This window comes from Triturus cristatus, chromosome 1_1, assembly GCF_964204655.1.
Source record: "Triturus cristatus chromosome 1_1, aTriCri1.1, whole genome shotgun sequence".
NCBI classification, from domain to species: Eukaryota; Metazoa; Chordata; class Amphibia; order Caudata; family Salamandridae; genus Triturus; species Triturus cristatus.
In genome coordinates, this window is record NC_140579.1 from 182592819 (window position 1) to 182611384 (window position 18566).

General features: G+C 49.2%; 1 protein-coding gene across 1 annotated transcript in view; it reads left to right on the forward strand.

The window, feature by feature from the left end:
• The window catches only part of IPO4 (importin 4), a 3494625-nt gene that overhangs the window by 3439725 nt on the left and 36334 nt on the right, over positions 1–18566 (forward strand). The window contains exon 30 of the mRNA XM_085624107.1: positions 5204–5332. Within this exon, the coding sequence (XP_085480233.1) occupies positions 5204–5331 (128 nt within the window). The 3' untranslated portion in view covers position 5332. The remainder of the gene's footprint in view (positions 1–5203; positions 5333–18566) is intronic.

The following is an 18566-nucleotide window of genomic DNA, read 5'->3' on the forward strand; positions in this document are numbered from 1 at the left end:
TGGCACGGAAAGTCGTGTACAGAACTGACCTCATAACCGATGCTACCGACGGAGTCAGTCATGCGGAGCCAAATGGAGCCACATTATGTCGCGCGCAAGGGGTATTGCTCAGCAAAAGTACCGGATCCAGCCTGACACCTGGCAGATGCAAAGTTAAGGAATCTGCAGCTAGATAGAATCTCTACCAGATAATGCATTACCAAAGGTAAGTAACTTGTTCGTCTCTACCAGATAAGGCGTTACCAAAGGTAACTTGTCAATTAGGAACTCTAGGACAGGGTTCAGCCCACTCCCCACAAGAAGTGGGCTTTTTGGGGGCTTAGTAAACCCCAAGGGCTAGTAGCACATTGGCTACTACCCTTCACTCCCCTTGATGCCCCTAAATTGAGTATTTAGGTGGCCCACTGACACCAGCAACTTAAATTTGTCTGACTGAAGAAAGAAGATGACTGTGGGAAAGTAGGATACAGGGATGGACTTTTCTGTGTAACATAGACCTGGGAGTAATCATGCCAACGCAGATAGACTCTCCGGGTATTTCCACTTAGAAGATGAAGACTCAACTGGGCAAGGTTAGTCTCATTTTTCGTTTGAGGGGGTGGGTTGCGTAGGAAAGTAGGACCTGCTTTCATGGTTACCCCCCTTTTTTGCTGGTGTTATGCTGTGGTCTGACTGGGATGCTGCTAATCAGGACCCCAGTCCCTGTGCTCTCTCCTTAAATCTGACAATGGTAAGTGCTCTGGTGCCTCCACTATTGACAACTGGTGTACCCTTGTAAGTCCCTGGTATATGGCACTAAAGAACCCAGGGCATGGGTACACTAGGTGTTTCCCATGGGCTGCAGCATGTATTATGCCACTCATAAGAGACAACTCAAACTGGAACTACAAGCCTGCCATTGCAGCCTGTGTGAATGAGTTCTTGCACCACTCACCCCAGATGTAAGTTTCCTTATATCTGAGGTCACTACACTTAAAAACTATAAGTCACCCCTATGGCAGGTTCTTCAGTCCTGAGGGCAGAGTGCTTGGTTACAAGTGTGAGGTTGACTCTGCATGAGCAGGGCACCCCTACAAACCCCTGAGTCGATTCTACAGTGGACATAGTCAATTACGAGATGTCTAACTAGATATTGGCTGCACCGAAACCAGTCATGTTTGGTATGAAACATGTTGGAATCCTACCCCTACACCGATTCCTGTGTCTGATTTAGCATCCCATTTACTGGGGGCTCCCCTTGGGTGCCCCCTGTATTCCCGGCACCAGCCTTTCAGGGTCTAACAGCAAGCTAGTGCTGCTGATGATCGCAGACATTTATTTGCCCTCCTGCTACTGAGTTCGAGTAGAGGAAGACAGAACAATAGGTTTCCTGCCACAGGGAGGTGTGACCACCTCCCTGACAGGACTTAGTATATTTGGCTGAGGTGGGAGTGCAAGCCAGCACCACCAGACTGCTTTGAAGGGCACATTTGGTGCCCTCCTTGCATACTCCAGTTTGATCAACTTCAGAGAGCCCTTGGCTCCCACTCTGGCGTGAAACTAGACAAAGGACATGGCAGTAGTCTTCCACTCTGTTCAGCCCCTCCTCTTGGAGGGTTCCTTGAATCGTCCCAACCCTATCCCTAGGGTACTTAAGGACTTACCTGTGGGTGGCTCTTCAGAATCGTAGTGGGACAAGATTCAAACTCGAAACCACTTTGACTTCAACCGTCTGGGCACCTTGGACTTCACTGGACCTCGCCTGGAACCAAGACTGCACCAAGGAAGACTCCTGGTCTTGCTGTTCTGCAAGTCATCTTCGTCGTCTGTGCATGTGCTTCATCCAGGTTCCTCTCCAGGCCTCAAAGACACCCAAAGGAATCTCCCTTGGAGTGAAGGAGTCACTCCCATGCATCTGCTGGTTCTGCAACGAAGCTGACATGTCTGCTGCTCCTGACATCCCACGGACTCCGAAAGGCTCACAAACACAGGTGGTGGTTCTGTCACTCCCTCAAGGCCTCACCTGTCCTCTCAGCAAGTTTGAGGCCAGTGTCCCTCGTCGGAACTGCTGAAATAGAAACCCTGTGAGCTGCGTCGCCTTGTCTTTGCCAAGGCTTGTTTGCTCTGCCCTCCAGAGATCTTCAGGCTGCAAGAACCTCCAACATCTCTTCCAGCCAAGATCTTTGTCCTCACCACATCCTCTGCACCGTGGTTCTGCATCTTTGGTGTGCTGCTCTAGGTCCTCTTGCGACTCCTGTGCCTTTGACCTGTGGGTCCTATTGAAGGTCTTCTTTGGCTTCCGTGGGTTCCCCTGCTTGATTGGGAGCTGCTCTGACTATCGTGCAATTGGTGAGTCCCTTTTACCTTGCTGGTCCCAATGTTGCACCTTTTTATTTTACCATGTCTGTTGCTCCTGCCAAGGCTTGTTGGTGCTCCTGCCGGACACCAACCCCCTGGTTCTTGACTCCCGACGTAGGACAGCTCGTGAACAGCTCCTGGTCTTCCACAGCGTCGCCTGGCCCTCACAGCTGTGGCGACAGGATCACAGTCCACACTCCTGCACCTTCAGTCATCAGTGGTCATTGCTCTTCTGTGCCTCCTTTTCACCTCCGAGTGGCATAGACTCTGTCCCCTCTGCTTGCAGGTACTTCTCCAAGAAACCACCCTTGGGTTCCACTGGACTCAAGTCCTCTATTGTAGTCTGCGGTGGTTTCTGACGTCACTTTGCACCTATTCACCTGGCTTCCCTGGTGTAGGTAGCCTGGTTACTGGGGTATCCATGGGTGGGATGACACTCCAACCTTCTGTCTTCCACTGGGTTTCTTCAGGATCCACTGGGAAGGGTCCTTCTTCTTAAAAACTGCAACTGTGAATTTCCTATTGACTTGCATTAAGTGCAGGGCTGTGTTTCCACTCTGCACACAGTTTCTGTGGGGTTCCTGGGTACCTAACTCAGGTGGTTCCTTTTGTCCCCAGCTCTTCTGGGCGCTTCTGGTCTAAGTCCTGACTTTGGTCAGTGTTCGCATTCCACTTCTTTAGTATATGGTTTGGTCTTCCCCTGGAGACCACTGTGTATATGTTCTTAATTACCTGTTTACATTTGAAATATTGTGCGTATTGAGTTGAAATCTCCAGGTAGGAGATATACCAATGTCTTAGTGAGTGTGTATAGTAAATATAGTTATTTTTATTACTACACCGTGTGGTTCCATTTCGTTTAACCTACACTATATGATTTAGTTCTGGTAAAACAAGCTTCTTAACACTCCTTCTGGACTTATCCTGAAGCTGCTCTCCTCAGCTACCACTTGGAGAGCATTCTATGGTTGTCTAAGACCACTTAAATCACCATAAGGCAGAGGTCTTCGATCTGTGGGGCGTGACCTCCATGGGGGCCGTGGAGTCATGGGAAGGGGGCCACGCATTCCCCAGACTTATTGTCCGCACGCAAGGATTGTTGAATGGCATCAGCTCCCAGCGGTTGTACCGGATAGAGCCTCGCACTGGGAGCTGCTCTGAGAAGCAAACCTATTGTGCACACTCCTCACCAGCTGATGAAGGAGGATGGGTCTTGCTGTGGGAGGCAAGTACCAGCTTAATTGAGCCAAGCACGCCTGCTAATATACTGTGTCCACAAAGGAAGGTGCGAGCTGGGCTTGGGGGTTGTAGGGGGCTGTTCTTTCTGAGGTGAAAATGGGATGGAAGTCACAGGCCTAAACCACCCAGCCATGAACTTGCCTTACCTTTTGCCATTTGCCATTTTTCTGTTTTTGTCACCTAGTTTACACAAAAATGTTTATAATGCATATTGTAAAGGGCTCTTGTATTTAGAAGTGGTTTTAAATTTTCTATTTTTTATTGTGGTGCATAAAAAAATCTTTGTACTAGAAAGGCTTATTGACATCTGTTGCTGGAATATCTGTATTGCCTTTTAAATACGTTTGCAGTTTATTTTGAAGATTTATTTCTATTAACTTTTAATTTTTTATTCCTTGATCTTATTGAGGCATAATTTTGCTAAATATGATATTTATAAAGTGAAATTGCATGACGCTTCGTGTGATGAAAATGGTTTCCGCAGTGAAAGCACTCGCAAACCTATTTAAATAGTCACTCTCCTACTTGTGGAAAAAGACAACCGTCCTGGGGTGGTTAATTCTGATAGCTTGAGTGTCATTCAAGGAGTGTCGTGCTGTGAAACGGATATCGGGCAGACCTCTAACTGCCAGCTTGCCTGAAAGAAAAGCAAATGTGAGCTACAAGTTATTCTGCACATGTAAGTAAAGAGTGCTTGGAAGCAGGTACTGGTTTTAATTGATCGAATCACTCAAAGCTTCATGATGACAAAGATGCATTCTTTTTGAGTGGTAGTGCAAAGAGGTAACAATTGAACTGTGAAGTGTATGCTTCTAATTGTATTTGTATAGCGCTGAATATCCCATGAGGTGTTGAAGCGGCAGTTTTGTAAAAAAAAAGAAAAAAAAAAGAAATTGCTGGCAATCTGAGTATTACTAAAATGTTAGTAATGACTTACATATTCACAGTGCTTTCTGTCACAAGCTGTGACCTAGCACTAAAAATGCATAAGTCACTATTCTCCACTGCATCATCAAAGATTTAATTCTATGAGTCTCTAGTTGCACACAGACCGCTGCAGTACATTAATTAATAAAGGTTTCATAATGTACTATTGTGCATTTCCCACTGAGTAACAACTTTTTAAATGTATTTTTCATTTAATCTACCCGTTATTTTATACGTAGCTACCTGGCAGTGAAAGACCTAAAAATCTTACAGAATACAGTATTTTCAACATTATTTCCCCACTGTATAAATGATTTGCCATGGGAATTGAGGGTGTTTATGGTTATTTATGATGAGTAACCGGTTCTAGAATTTTTCGTCAGGAGGGGGTCCTTACACCTATAAACTTTTTAGAACAGGGGTCTCGGCATCAAAAAGATTGAAGACCTCTGCCATAAGGGTTGTTGGGATTAGTGCACAGTGCTTCATTTAAATAAGTGTTCACCATGTACTAAGCCAGCCTCCTGTAGAGTCTCTACCAGATAAAACTTTACCAAAGGTAAGTGACTTGTCCTTTATGGCCTGCTGGCTATGACTTCAAGATAGCAGTGTTTAGGAACTGTAGGACTCAGTATATAAATTGCCTTAAAAAAAGTATTGTCTGTGAAAGTAATCTCGTCTTTCTCCTGCCTCCTTTTAGAAACCCAGGAATCACTGATTTTGCTTTTGAAGGATGTAGCGCAAAGATTTCCTCAAGATCTTCAAAATGCAATGATGTCCCTTCCACAAGAAGCTGTGGGCAAATTTAACTTGGCACTATCTAATTGAGGTAAAAGCGTGTGATGGTGAGGGGGGCGGGTGTTTGTGTGTGTGTATGAGTGATCTTGTGAGACTGTATTCACAAGGGGGGAAGTTGTCTGCCTAGTTTCAGAATGCACTTAACTTCTAGGTTCCTTTATTTAGAAGTTCCCTCCTTGTTCATCACAATAAACTAAAAACACTGACACTTCCTGAAGGTCTTGGTGGTAGTCAGTCATTAGCAATTTAACATACTGAGTTTTTGGACTTATATTTGCATCATGTGTATTCACCATTTGCTTCTCACTAGTTGTATATCTCTTTAAGGAGGGGAAACAAACCCACAAATTCAAGGATGATAGGCTAATAAACACCCTTTCCCAGCCCAAAGCAGAAACAATTGTCCAAACCTGTCTGCAACTTTTCAAAGAATGTGGCTTAACAGTAAAACATTACTGATGTATAAATCTGCCTGTGGATTCCTCACCTTTTGAATTACCCCTTGCGCAGCATCCAAAAACTTTTTTCATACCTCTCCCAGGTCGACGAGGACATCACAATTGGACCGCTCCTCTAGTGACTCCGTGTGACGTAGTCAGAGCCATAAGAAGACCTCGTCGGCGTGCTGACGTCAGTCCTCTTTTTTCTGCGCCGTCGACGCGTTACAGTTTTTCACTTCCGAGGGATCCTTATCAATAATAAGCACTGAATATTCCCGCCCATGCGCGGGGACCCCGGAAAACTATACAAAAATGATATATGAAAACCTATATATACAGATCTATATATATATACACACACAATTTTCCACTCATCAATACAGCCTCCAATAAGACAAAAAGGCTAATCGATGCACTGACAAAATTGTTTTTGCCACCATATAATATAGAACCACAGGAGAAAAAGTATCACTTGAACTCTTTAATGAGCAGAATTGAAAAATCTCCCTCTGCAAAACAGCAGACATTATTAGCCTATAGGCTGCATTAAACAACACTTGCGTAGAAAAGGAAAGCAATAGTAAATATAAAAACTGGCACCGTGCCTTTAAGGCAGCCATGACCCTCATGCCTCAGGGGTGACAGTTAGGTCAGTTCTGTGCGGAGACCCGAGGGTCAGGGCACAAAGATATGGTTTAAAGAAAAAATCTTGGTGGCCTGGGGAGGCGTGTGGGTTGCTTATGACTTTGAAGAGGATACCCCTGGAAGAGAACAAGGATTACAGGTAAGTAACTTATCCTTCTCTTCCAGGGGATCCTCATCAATAGTCATAAGCACTGAGTCGAGTAGCAAGCCCATACTTCGCCTGCAGACAAATGAGAAGTGAACCAACCAAAACTATCATGGCCGATTCAGCACTGAAACAAATTTCTCAAGGAGGCATGGTACACTTGAGTGTCTGCTTTGGTATACGAGTCGAGACAATAGTGCCTCGTAAATGTATGTATGGATTTCCAAGTGGCTGCTTTGCAGATCTCAGCAATCGGTACATTGTTCAGAAAAGCTACTGTAGCTGCCTTCCCTCTAGTGGAATTAGCCTTGGGAACAGAACCAAGTGGTTTCTGAGCCAACTGATAAGACAGCTATCCATCTGGAGATGGAACGCTTAGAGGCTGGAAAACCTGTTCTGATGAAATTATAATTTACAAACCGTTGATCAGATTTCCTAATAGCTTTATACTTGTCCGAGTAGAATTTGAAAACCCTTTTCAGGTCTAGAGAATGAAGCAACTGCTCAGCTGGTGTCGAGGGATTAGGAAACGAGCATTGGCATAGCCAATAGGTCTTGCCTTTGGGACTTTATAAGTGTTTAGTTATCCAGCACAATATCCTTGGTGCAACAACATCAACTGTTGCATGGCTAAACACTTATAAGGTCCCAAAGGCGAGACCTATTGGCTATGCCAATGCTTGTTACATCTGAGGTTACACAGCTGGTCTGCAGCCCACTCCGCAGCATGCTATTAAATCATCGTACTGTGCTGGAACCACATGGTTTTGTAAGTACAATAGACGACATGCACCAATAAACAGCAAAAAAAAAAAAAAATCACCCCAAATTGGCACAGCTTCTTAATATATGGAATCACATTTTTCATTTTTTAATTATACACGATTGTAGGAAATGTTTTGTTTGGTTTTGTCTCTGTAAAGTCAGTCTTTAATTGAAAGTCAATGTGTCCGTCTGCTTCCATCAACTTAGAAAGAAAAGAAAAACATTTCAATTTATTTCCTTCCCTGTTAAAATTTGTGCTCATATTTGCTTAGTTTCATCCTCCAGCACTTGGCGACTTACCATCAGAGGGATAGCCACCCATGTTTCTCAAGATCCATCATCTAAAAATTGTTCTGGTAAACATTTTTGTGTATCACTGGTCACCACTGCTAAGAAAAGCTTCTAATTTGGTTTACTGAGATGCAGGCAAAGCATCATTTATGAAACCCAAACGCATAAGGTGGCAGGAAAATGTGTCCAATGCTGGCTTTTACTTTAAAACATGTTTTACGTTTTGTTATTCTTGTCACTCGGCCATGAGGGGCCTGGCTCCGCCGTCGACGCCTGCCGGCGCGCCTTCGGGCCCCGCGGGCTCGACTGGGCGACCTCGCGAGCCGGCGTCTCCGGCCCCGGCGCCGTCGACGACTTTGGTCCTAATGCCGCAGGTCCCCGAGGGATCCAGGCCTGGATCTCTGCCGGCGACGGTCGACCTCACGACGCCTCCTCTGCCGGCACCGACACCGGTTCCACCCCCGGCGCCGTCCCCGGACGACGCCGTTCCCCGGTTTGGTCCGGGCCCGGCGCCAGTGCGGCGCCGCTCGACGCCGCATTCGACGCAGATGCATGAGCATTTCATCTACCGCCCGGCTACGGTTATTCCTCCTGTTTATCAGGAATCGGATGACGGGGGCGACTGGGAGGGGTCTGAGGACCCTATGGCCAGACAGGCCGACCTTTCACAGGACTGGGCAGACGAACTGGAGGATGCCAGTGGTCTGGACACCTCCCTGGACGCTGGTTTCATCTCGTCCGACTGTGGCCTCGGAGGAAGGTGCAGCTTTTTCAGTGGTGCTGCGCAAGGCGGCCGATGCCCTTGGGCTGGAGTTGCCTGCTGTGGCTGTGAGGACTAACGTCCTCACAGAAGTGCTTCAACCGTCCGCAAGCTCCACAGAGCCTCTGCTGCAGTTCAATGAGGCACTCATAGACGTTCTGCAGAGCACCTGGTCCAAACCCTCCACAGTCCCTCCTGTGGATCGGAACGTGGCCCGGCACCACCGCCCTGCTCCGGGTGACCCCAGTTTTCTGTCCCAACACCCCACTCCCGAGAGTCTGTTTATCCAGGCCTCGACTTCCCAATCCTCCTTCCCGTCTGCTGCTCCGGATCGGGAATCCAAGAGGCTGGAACAGTTCGGAAAGAAGCTGTTCTCTTCCCTGAGTTTGGGTCTGCGGTCCTTGAATACCGCTTGCCTATTGGACTGTTATTCCCACTCTCTTTGGGATACGGTGAAGGACGTGCTGTCCCTGTGTCCGGAGGAGGCCCGGTCACGGCTCACCCAGGCACTTGCTGATGGGCGAGATGCAGCACGGCATGCCATACGGTGTGGACTAGACACCACGGACTCGCTGGGGCGGGCAATTTCGACCACGGTGGCGCTTCGTCGCCTCGCCTGGCTACGGTCCACATCTTTCTCGGGGATGTCCAGAGTACCCTCATGGATAGGCCCTTTGATGGCACTCGCCTCTTTGGCGAGAAGGCGGATAGTGCGCTGGCTCGTTTCAAGGACTCCCGGGCTACGGCCAAGTCCTTCGGTCTCTCGGCCCCGCGGCCGCAAACTTCCGCCTTTCGTCCCTTTCGTGGCCAAGGTAGGGGATCCTCCTCATGTCCGCCTAGCCACCGGCCGCAGAACCAACCTGCACGCGGTCGCGGACGTGGATTCCGCCGTGGCGGTACTGGAGAACAACGTGCCGGTCAGTCGACATCCACCCCGGCAGCATCCGCCTCAAAGCCCTCCTAGTCCGAGCTTTCAGGCCCATTTCACGCCAGTGGGCGGCAGAGTTCGCCATCACCTGCTCCACTGGCGTTCCATCACGTCGGACAGGTGGGTGCTGCAAATCGTCCGAAGGGGCTACTCCTTCCCCCTTCGAGACGACCCCTCCAGCCATGCCACCACAGTACCACCGCATGTTGGGGTATCACTTGAATCTTCTCTGGGAGGAAGTTACGGTCCTCTTTGCCAAAGAGGCCGTCGAGCGCTTTCCTGGTCCAGAAGTAGGTTGTGGTTGCTATTCCCGCTACTTTCTGGTTCCCAAGAAGGGCAAAGGGGGCCTACGCCCTATCTTGGACCTCAGGAGCGTCAACGCCTTCCTCCGGAAGGAGCGGTTCAAGATGCTCACCTTAGCTCAGGTTCTGGCTGCCCTAGACCCAGGAGACTGGATCGTAGCGTTGGACTTGAAGGACGCTTATTTTCACATCCCCGTCCTGCCGGCCCACCGGCGTTACCTGCGGTTCACAGTGGGTCAGGAGCATTTTCAATTCACCGTGCTCCCCTTCGGCCTCACCAGTGCCCCTCGGGTGTTCACGAAAGTGATGGCGGTGGTCGCAGTTCTTCTGCGCAGATCGGGGGTTCTAGTCTTCCCCTATCTCGACGACTGGCAGTTGAAGGCGGGCTCGCCCCAGGCAGTCGTCTCCCACCTCCAGACTACCGCCGACCTCCTGCTTTTGCTGGGGTTCTCCATCAATATGCCGAAGTCGCATCTGAGTCCCTCCCAGAAGCTCCTCTTCATCGGAGCGGTTCTAGATTCGGCGCAGTTCCGGGCCTATCCTCCGGAGCAGCGGGTCCAAGATATTCAGGCTCTGATTCCCATCTTTCGGCCTCTATCCTGGGTTTCGGTCAGGTTGGTGCTGCGGCTTCTGGGGCTGATGGCCTCCTGCATCCTATGGGTGCATTACGCCAGGTGGCGAATGCGGGCTCTGCAGTGGGACCTGAAGTTTCAGTGGGCCCAGCATCGTGGCAATCTGTCCGACCATGTCTTGATCTCGGAGGGCACTGCGAAGCAGTTGCAGTGGTGGCTCACGAACCGCGATTGGGTCAGCGGCAGATCCCTCTCCCTACCCCAACAGGAGCACGTAGTAGTGACGGATGCGTCCCTCCTGGGATGGGGGGGCCACATGGGGGAAGCGGAGATCTTAGGATTCTGGTCTCCGTCGGAGACTCGGCTCCATATCAACCTTTTGGAGCTGAGAGCGATCTGACTTGCACTGAAGGCATTCCTTCCCGTTGTCCAGGGAAGTGTGGTGCCGGTGTTCACGGACAACACCACCGCCATGTGGTATTGCAACAAACAGGGCGGGGTGGGGTCGTGGACCCTTTGTCAGGAGGCTCTGCGCCTCTGGACATGGCTGGAACACCAGGGCATCACCCTGGTGGTTCAACATCTGGCGGGCTCTCTGAACGCCAGAGCAGACAAACTCAGCCGCCGGTTCATGATGGATCACGAATGGCGTCTAAACTCGGACGTGGCGCAAGGCCTCTTTCGGCAGTGGGGAGAGCCTTGGTTAGATCTATTCGCCACCGAAGAGAACGCTCAATGTCCGCAGTTCTGCGCGTTGGAGTTTCCAAGGCGGCACTTGCTCGGGGACGCCTTTCGTCACAAGTGGAGTTGCAGTCTGTTGTACGCCTTTCCGCCTATACCACTACTGCCCAGAGTGCTGAAGAAGATCAGGCGCGACCGGGCCCAAGTCATCTTAGTGGCTCCGGATTGGGCACGAAGGTACTGGTATCCCGAGCTACTCAGTATGTCCATCGATCCTCCGACACGACTGCCTCTTCGGGAGGACCTTCTGTCGCAGCAGCAGGGGACTGTTCTCCACCCGAACCTGTCCAGCCTCCACCTCCATGCGTGGAGATTGAGCGGCGACAGTTGATGCCATTTGACTTGCCTCCTGAAGTCTTTGACGTTATTCTGGCAGCCAGGCGTCCCTCCACTAAAACGGTATACGCCTGCAGGTGGAACAAATTTGTGGCATGGTGCACAGTAAAGGCTGTGGATCCCCTTTCCGCCCCTCTTTCTGAGGTTCTCCTCTTTCTTCTCTCTCTAGCCCAGCAGGGCTCTGCTCTGGGCACCTTGAAAGGTTATCTATCAGCTATCTCTGCTTTCTTACGACTTCCTGATCAGCCTTCTCTTTTCAAATCCCCTGTTTCTCGTTTCCTTAAGGGCATAACTCACATGTTTGCTCCTGTCCCCTTCGTAATGCCTCGGTGGGATTTGAATTTAGTCTTGACCTTTCTGATGTGCGCTCCCTTTGAGCCTCTTCACAATTGTCCCATTCGTCTTCTGACTCTTAAGACTGCTTTCCTGGTAGCTATCACCTCGGCTAGACGGGTGAGTGAGCTCCAGGTGTTATCGTCTAAGCCTCCTTTTCTTTCTGTTCAGCCGGACAAGGTTGTCCTCCGGACTCGTCCTTCCTTTCTTCCAAAAGTGGTAACTCCCTTTCACATCGGGCAATCTGTCACCTTGCCCACCTTCTTTCCGCCTCCGCATCCTTCGAAAGAGGAAGAGAGGCTCCACCGTCTGGACCCAAAACGGGCGCTGTCCTTTTATTTGGACCGCACCAAACAGTTCCGGGTGGACGACCAGCTTTTTGTTGGCTACGTGGGTGCTAAGAAGGGAAGGGCAGTACACAAGCGGACCATCTCACGGTGGGTCGTATTGTGTATAAAGGCTTGTTAATCCTTTGCTAAAAAGGACCCTCCTGTAGGGCTGCGAGCCCATTCCACCCGGGCCACAGCGGCTACTACTGCCCTGGGACGGGGAGTCCCTTTGCAGGACATCTGTCAGGCAGCAACGTGGGCCTCGTTGCACACTTTGCCAAGCATTATTGCCTGGACATCCAAGTCCAGAGAGATGGCTTCTTTGGCCGTTCTGTCCTCCAGGACTTTCTGGTGTGATCTTGGTTCGCAGACCCACCACCGGGGTTGGTTTTGCTGGGGTATCTATTCTAAGGTGAGAAATCTAACTAACGTGTTTCTTTCAGATGAACAAGTTACTTACCTTCGGTAATGATGTATCTGTAAGAAACATTAGTTAGTTAGATTCCTCACCGACCCACCCATCCTCCCCGTTCTGCGAACCGACATCTAGGGTTAAGGCTACCCTTTCTAGGGCCCTAGATTTTTTGCCACCAGTGTCTGTCTCTTACATGGCTCTGCGTTCCTGGTGCGGAAAGCTATGTACAAGAACTGACGTCAGCGCGCGAGGGTGGCATCTAAGTACTCCGACGTCATTCCAGCGCACGACGAAGGACGCGGAGCCGCAGATGACGCCTTGCTGATGAAAAATCTTTCCGGATCCAGCCTGACGTCTGGGGATATTCTAAGGTGAGGAATCCAACTAACTAATGTTTCCTACAGATACATCGTTACCGAAGGTAAGTAACTAGTTCAACAAGTCATCAGTCTGCAAAAAATAATTGTTCTAGTGGTGATCTATGGTAGTAATGTATAAGCGCCGTGTAGAGAGTGGATTAGGAAATCACAGTATATTGAACTGGTAGGACACAAGCTCACCTTAGCACATCCTTAAGCGCACATACACTAGCTCAGAACCTAAAAGTGAATTAACACAGTAACGCTAGCTCAGAACAACAGCATGCACAACACCTTGCCTGACGTAACATACATATGCTGTACTGCAGCTACAAACTTCAGAAATCGGAGCACTCACAGACCAACGCCGAGGCTCGAGTGATTGAGCACGTGAACACCAACGAAGAGGTCCGAGAGCACTACAAATGTCATCTCAGAGCCCCCGTGACTCAGCGCGTGCACACCTGCTCAAAGGCTCCAATGACGTCGACCATGCACGGAGTCTGAAAATACTGTAAGAGGGGCCAGCTGCAACGCAGTTACAATTGTTTATTAAGTCCCCAAAAAAGTCTCAAAAGAGGAGGAAATGGTACCCATACACTTGTTTCCATCGGGCCCAAGGCACTGTGCTACGTCACCGCACCACCCCCAGTGCCCCAGCATAGCATCTCTTAGCGCCTGGAGCGACGAGTCGAGCTTCTCAATGAAGGGAATCATGTCCTGAGCCGCTTTCCACCCATCCTGGAAGAAACTAGATTACAGCTCTTTGTGAGATAAAGACAAGTTAAAAAACAACCAAAAAAAGAAAGGAGAGTGTAAGGGGTTAAGCGTTAAAAGGATTGAGTGAAAGATGAAGGATACGAGCGAGGAAACAAAGGCAGAAGGAAGAGTGGACGAAGAATAGAAACGGGACTCTGGGTGCATTAATGAGAAGGTAGATGGCAGTTCAGGGGAGGAAAGAGAAACAAGCATAGTAAGTAGCAGACAGAAATTAGAGTGAGCCATGAGAAAAGAATTGCAAAGGAGGGGCATAGAAAGAAGGATCGAAAGAACAGTGAAACGAGGGAAGGATAAAGAAAAGAGGATGAGCTCGAGTGAAATGCGTGAGCGCCGGAAATGCAAATAGAGCAAGAAAGGGTTAGTAAAAAATAGATGAATAAAAGACTAGAGGGAAAGGGACATAATGTGTGAGAGAGGGGAGAAGAAGCATGAAAGAAAAAAAGGTATGTAAAGTGCAAAGGGTTGAAAAAGATGCCCGTAACGAGAAATTACAAACCGAGAAAGAGAAACACAAGGGTAGAGAAAATGCCTGAGACAGAACGTTTTCAAGCAGTAATTAACTGATCGATAGAGAAAGAGGGTGATGACGGAGGCCGAGAGAAATGATGAGAAAGAAGCGACTTTACTGTAACTATAATTGGGAAGCTTGGAGCTATTCTAAGTTCACATGGGGCCAAGATCCACCATATAAAGGTAGGATTCGGAATAGAATATTGCTCAATTATAAAATTAAAATTGTTGGCGTGGAAGACAGGAGTGTTCAAAGATTATCTTTTATGACGGAGACCTGAACCTGATAAAGAAAATGCTGCATACTGTTAGTGCCCTTTGGAGATTCTTATTTTTTCTGTCACAGGATTTGGAGAATAAGAAGAAAGGCAAAGAGCTACAGCATGAGAGAGCGTCAGAGACTAGAACAGAACATAAGTGCGCGCCTCGCGCGGCAGCAGGCGGAGCGGAGGGAGGAGGGGGCCTGCGCAATTCACTTGCGGGAGCGAGCGGCTGGCGCCGCGATAATTGGTAACATATGACGCCAGCCGCTTGCTCCCTCAAGTGAATCTCCAGACGGGCACGCGTTGCCATTGGAAGCAATGCAACGCCTGCACGTTTCTGCCCTCAAAGCTGTGCCGATGACTAAAGGTCTTTCCTATGCAGCGCTGCGTAGGCGAGACCTAAAAAGGTAGGCAGCAAGATGGATTGGTTAACGTGGAAGTCCGACACCACCTTCGGAAGCACGGGTGGGTGCTCAGAATGACTCTGTTGTGGTGAAAAACCGTGTATGGTTCCTTAGAACAGAGCCCTTGTATCTCGCTCACCTTTCGGGCTGAAGTGATTGCTACCAAAAAAGCGGCCCTCCATGTAAGGTGTTGGAGGGATGCTTTGTGAATAGGTTCAAAAGGGAGGCTGCATTGGTGTGTGGAAAAATTATATATATATATATATATATATATATATATATATATATATATATATATATATATATATATATATAGCTGTATATGTTGTCATATATAATTTTTTTATAGTTTTCCGGGGTCCCAGCGCAATATTCAGTGCTTATGAATTTGAGGAGGATACCCCTGGAAGAGAGCTGGGATTACAGGTAAGTAACTTATCCTTCTGGACTCTCCATTTCTACATAGTTTAACATTATTACAGGTATCTGTAATTGTAGCAATGTGATGGCTGCTCAGAAGTCGTCTGGGTTTAAACCTTGTAGGGAATGCAGGGATCGTATGTCCAACACAGACCCCTATGATGATTGCCTTTAGTGCCTGTCATCCGACCACAACTTCAAGGGATGTTCTTTGTGTTGCCGGATGAATCCGAAGGCCCTCAAGGAGAGGGAAACGAAACTGTTTATGGCCAGGGCAAGGAAGCAGAAGAGGGGCCACAGAAGAACAAGATCCAAGACAAAGTTACTGACTTCGCACACCTTGAAGCCGTCGACGAAGCACAAGAAGAAGCGGCATCATGGCTCCAGATATTGCTCTTCTAAGGACAGGTTAGCTGAAGTTGGTGCCCCCTGCTTTAAGGCGTATTAGGAAGAATTAAGTTTCCCCTTCACCTCAAGTGGATCCGGCTCATTTTCCGACTCCGAGGGGCTCTCTGACGACCAGGGAACGACTCCTTCGCCTCTGACCACTCCACCCCCTGCTCCGGTGTCTCCGCCACTGCAGCTAGACCCAGCCTTACGACCATGGGCTGTTCCTGAGCAAGCGGTTCCGTATCTGTACTCACCTTTTCCGGCTCCAGGTACAGATCCTTGGCATTCTTTAAAAGTGATGTGTGGCATGTTTGCCAGAGCGGCTAACCCTTCCGGTGCACATGTTGGCCCCGTGGCACAGCTGTCATTCAACATGGGCTTACCATCTCATACCCAGGCAACTTTTATGCTATTTATGCTGATGACCCCAAATTGGCCTCTCCTAACACCGAGGTTCTTGACACCGATACCATCCCAGGAGCTTTGAATGGATTATTCTCCGGTGGCGTCTCTAGCCGTTCCTGAAGGGCCTTCATCTACGCCGGCTCCAAAGTCACTGGTGCCGTGTCTGGCACCGCCGATGCCGATACCCAAGATAAGGTCGAGAAGGGAGGCACAGAGACTTCTGGACGAGGAAGAATTCCAGGAGCAGCAGAAACCGTCTGAGGAAGGGAAAATAGTAGATCACATGCACGAGTTTGAAGGCCTTCATGAAGCTAGTGGGCTGGATATGCCGCAAGAGTGGGAACATTCTTCTCCTAAGAGTCTTCCTTCACAGGTCGTCTCCTCCTACCACTCAGTCATCAGGAAGGCGGCTGATCTTTTAGACTTGCAGTTGCCCACTGCGGAGATTAAATCAAACATCTTAACAGAGGTTCTTCACTCTCCTTCATCGGTGATAGAGCCTCTGCTCCCGTTTATTGAAGCTTTGACGGAGCCCATTCCAGAGTTATGGCAAAAGCCGTTGTCTGCCCCAGCTGTGTCCAGATCGGTGGCAAGGCGGTACAAAGCTGCGCCTGGGGAGCTAGCTTTTTTATCTACCCACTCCATCTCCTGAGAGCTTGCTGGTTCAGGCGTCATGCTCTTCTAGGCAATCTTCTGGCTCTTTTCCGTCCACTCCTGGAGATAGGGATTCAAAAAAAATGGAGCAGTCGGTAAAAAGGGTGTTTTTTTCATCTGCAAGTATGGCTTTAAAGTCGACAAATGCTATGTGTCTACTGACTCTACATCCATTCGTGGATGGATTCAGCTAAAGAGATGATCCCTAAGCTCTCAGAGGATATCCAGGGCCATTTTGCAGAGGTGCTGTCGGGCACTCGAGCTGCGACACATCAGGTTATTCAATCTGGGTTCGACATAGCTGACTGTTGATAGAATTCTGAATTCTGTTGCTAGTGATGGGTTCCTCAGTGGCACTTCTGGCTGAGGGGGTCTGGCTTCTCCGGATGTTCAGTCCACCCTTTTGGATTTACATTTTGATGGCTCTAGAATATTCGGATCGAAGGCAGACTCAGCGCTACAGCGCTTTAAAGACAGCAGAGCCACTGCTAGATCACTAGGCCTGCAGTCTCACCCTAGGGGCATTGGCTACCGAAGATTTTAAGGCTTTGGAAAGGCTACTCCATTTTGAACCTGGCAGGAGCAGCAGCAACAACAGCAAGCGAACCCACTGTATAGACCATAGAGGGAAAGGTAGAGGTAGTCTGCGAGACTCAGCTCGCCAACAGGTCTCCTCCTCATCCTACTCCTCTCCTGTTCCCCCAACTGGTTCCGCAGGGAAGTGTAGGAGAGTAGGGTCTGCTTTCTATGTTCACCCCCACTTTTTGCTTTTGCTTCACTGGTTTTCGACTTAGATGTGGCTGTGGGCCTGCTAATCAGACCCACAGCCCAGCTGTTCTCTCTCTAAATTCATACTATGTACTTTAGGTACATAACCCAATAGGTAAGGATCACCTTTTAGGGCCCTGTACAGTGTACCTTAGGTACCCAGGGCATAGGTGTACCCTAGGCCTACCAGGGGCTGCAGCATGTATTATGCCACCCCTGGCTGGCCTTCCATTATGACACAACTGGCTGATCACTCAGCTGGGGCAAGGTCGTGTAATCACCCCTTGCTTAGGTGTAGTATTCCTATACCTACCTTATATATAGACACATGGGTAACCTATCAGTCACTCCTATGGCAGGCCTTAACAATCCTGAAGGCAGAGTGCTTGGTAACATGTGAGATGGTGCTCTAGCATGAGCTGAGCCTGTCTGCAGCTTTCGGAACCATGTCCTTATAGCTGTTCTATGATATCGCCTACCATATACTCTTAAAGTGCCTTATAATCCTCGCGGTTATGGTAAATATGGTTTGGCTTTATCAAAGCAAAAACCAAAGGAAATGATGGACGGAGTGTTGAACATTGCAAGCACTCACCCCCAGTCAACTGATCTGGGTTTAATCCATCACCGTTCTTTAGCCCACTCTGCCACCCCAGTTCAGACATGGCCATATGCAAATCAGTCTGACCCTGTGCCTCATGGGAACAGTCCAGCCCGAACTGCCAAGCCATGTCTTCCCTGGACCGGAAACAAGCTTCCTAGGACCGGTTTCTGGCATTTCAGCCGTCGTGTAAGGTGTCTAACGCTTTGGAATACTACCCCCACACCATTTCTGGCGATGAGGATAGTATTCCTCCCTTCTAGAGGGAGAAGGCATGTTGAAGACCTACTACCCGGTTAAAGTTAACCAGAGCCCCAGCATCACAAAATGGATGCTGCTGCCACAGACACAAGTCTGACCTCCTGCTGCTGGGAGTCCTTCCAGCGAGGGAGGCTTGGACAATAGGTTTCCTGCCTTGGGAGGTGCTAGCACCACCCTAGACAGGCCTTAGTGTATTGGGGCAGGGAGGAATGAATGAAACGAGACACTGCCTGGGGCACACAAGGTGTCCCATGCATAGTCCAGTTCAAACCAGTGCTGGGGCACTCCAGCCCCAGTCCTGGCGCGAAACTGGACAAAGGGAAGGGGGTGTAACCACCCCCCTCCCTGGTCCCACCCATAGGAGGGACCTAGCAGGTAACCCAGCCCCCCAGATTAGTATAAGAGTGGGAGCTGAGTCCCTAGGACTTTGGATTATCCTGATAACTGA